This window comes from Crocodylus porosus, unplaced genomic scaffold (genome assembly GCF_001723895.1).
Source record: "Crocodylus porosus isolate Cpor-Errol unplaced genomic scaffold, CroPor_comp1, whole genome shotgun sequence".
NCBI classification, from domain to species: domain Eukaryota; kingdom Metazoa; phylum Chordata; order Crocodylia; family Crocodylidae; genus Crocodylus; species Crocodylus porosus.
The window spans coordinates 39,234,789-39,236,994 of NW_017728915.1; the positions used below are offsets into that span (position 1 = coordinate 39,234,789).

At 62.6% G+C, this 2,206-nt stretch overlaps 1 protein-coding gene across 1 annotated transcript in view; it reads left to right on the top strand.

Moving 5' to 3' along the window:
• The first annotated feature begins 1,150 nt into the window (after window positions 1-1,150).
• The window catches only part of LOC109310724 (D(4) dopamine receptor-like), a 3,427-nt gene continuing 2,371 nt past the window's right edge, over window positions 1,151-2,206 (top strand). The window contains exon 1 of the mRNA XM_019536055.1: window positions 1,151-2,169. Within this exon, the coding sequence (XP_019391600.1) occupies window positions 1,266-2,169 (904 nt within the window). The 5' untranslated portion in view covers window positions 1,151-1,265. The remainder of the gene's footprint in view (window positions 2,170-2,206) is intronic.

The following is a 2,206-nucleotide window of genomic DNA, read 5'->3' on the forward strand; positions in this document are numbered from 1 at the left end:
CGATTTGGTCCCACGTGAGCAATGGGCAGCCCGGCTCTGGCTGCCTCATCTCTTCCTGAGCACTTTTGGATACAAGGCAAAAAGCTGTCTTTGGTTTAATTGCCATCTGCTACCAGGATGGATGGTGAAACTCTGCCAAACGCTCTCAGAAGAGCACTCACTCCACAAACTGCCCAACAGGCCTCACAATTTCATTTCCTCTCAGAGCAAATGTCCTCTTCCTGGCCCCAACTCATCACATGATCTTGGGAAATTGGTGGCTTCGGACAACAAATCCCATGGATTTGCAATGAGACTCATTTAGTGAGATTACTAAGGCACGTGACAAGCCTCGCCTTGATGTCCATGCCTCCGTTTCCCCACCTGTCCAAAACGAGCGAGTCCGAGAAAGCCAGTAAAAGACAATGAGCTTATACTGAAGAGTCCACACCAGCTCTTGGCAGGTTGCTTTATTTATGGGTAAAGGTACAAGGCGTGAACACAGCACACGTGTGGGGACTGACACACAGGCAGCTGCAGTCAAAGCAGCATCCACGCTCAATATCACACCAAATTCCTTGGGGTTATTCTTTACTCTCAACTGCAATGTTCACCATGGATCCCGCCTCACAGGTTTTCCCTTTAAATCTAGCCAAGCGGATGGGGGGCAACAGAGGTGGAGATGTGACTGACAGATAGAGAGCACGAGCTTTGCTGAACCCAAGCTCACTCCACTGGATGCTGCAAAAGGATGTGCAAAAATCAGAGGGACGAGGGGGGCACAGCTGTGGTGGATGGAGACTGCCCCTTGTGCCAAGGCAACCCAAGGACCTCTCTCTCCACCAACACGCATCGCAGCGCGGGCGGATCTGCATCTCCGAAACGGAGAGTGGCAGGTGGCGAGATGCATCATCACGTACAAAACATCATGTACTTTCCTCCCATTCAAAATAAACTAGAAGCCTGACTAATACGCCAGGGGCCTGCAGCTAGATTATTTGGTTTACTTATAGCCCAGGGGCAGGCAATTACTTTGGGCGGAGAGCAGCTGAGTTTTGGGGAGCCATCAAGGGCTGTACAACGGGTAGCCAGGGCCAAATAGATGTTTTCTAAATGTTTTTAGGGTCCCGCAGGCTGCGTTTTGCCCACCCCCAACTTGTAGAGACCCGCCTGGGGCATCCACCTCACAACCAGGCCGATGCATACCAAGGCCCTGCCCCTCCCCCATGCCCTAGGGGGCTATAAAGCCCCGGGGGCGGCAGGAGTGCCCCCTCCCCCCCGCCGCCATGCCCCCGTGGCCGCCGCTCCTCCTCGCACTGCTCGTGGCCTCGTGCGTGGCGCGGCAGGGCGGCGGCGGCGGGGGGGAGGCGCCGCACGAGGTCCGGAGCCGCGCGCTGAAGGTCGGCATCATCTGCGCGCTGGGGGCGCTGGTGATGCTGAGCAACGGGGCCGTGCTGGCCGTGGCGGCCTCGGCGGTGTCGGGCTGGAGCCGCAGCAGCCGCCTGGTGTTGTTGTCGCTGGCGGCGGCCGACGCGGCGCTGGCGCTGCTGGTGGTGCCGCTCAACCTGTACGGCGGCCTGGTGCAGGCCGCGGCCGAGCCCCGGGGTGGAGTGGCGGCGAGCACCGGGGGCGGCCGTGCCGCCGCACCACGCGAGGCCGAAGCTCCGGGAGCGGCCTACCCGGAAGCGTACTGCCGGGCCGTGGCCTACGTCACTTCCAGCGTGTTCGGCGCGGCGCTCTTTTCGCTGGCGGTCGTGTCGCTGGAGCGCTACATCGCTGTCTTCTTCCCGCTGCGCTACGGGTGCCTGCTGCGGCCACGCCGCGTCGCGCTGCTCATCGCGGCCGCCTGGCTGGGCCCGGCCCTGCTGCTGCTGCCCGTGGCGCTGCCGGGCCGCGCCGCCGTGCTGCGCGTGCGCTTCTCCTCGGCCGCGCTGCTCTGCGAGCCCGACTACGCCTCCAATGCCGCCTACTCCACACTGCTGGCCGCTGCCATCTTTTGTCCCGCCGCGGCCACCGTCACCTTCGCCAACCTGCGCCTCTGGCAGGCGGCGCGCTCGCAGCGCAGGCGGGGGGCGGGGCTCCGGAGGCTCCGCCCCCGGCGGCTGGACGCCGCCTCCCGGGTCCTGGCGCCCGTCGTGATCGCCTTCTACGTCTGCTGGGCGCCCTGCATGGGCACCATCCTCTACAACGGTATGGGGGGCGGGGATGGGGGATGCTGGGGATGGCG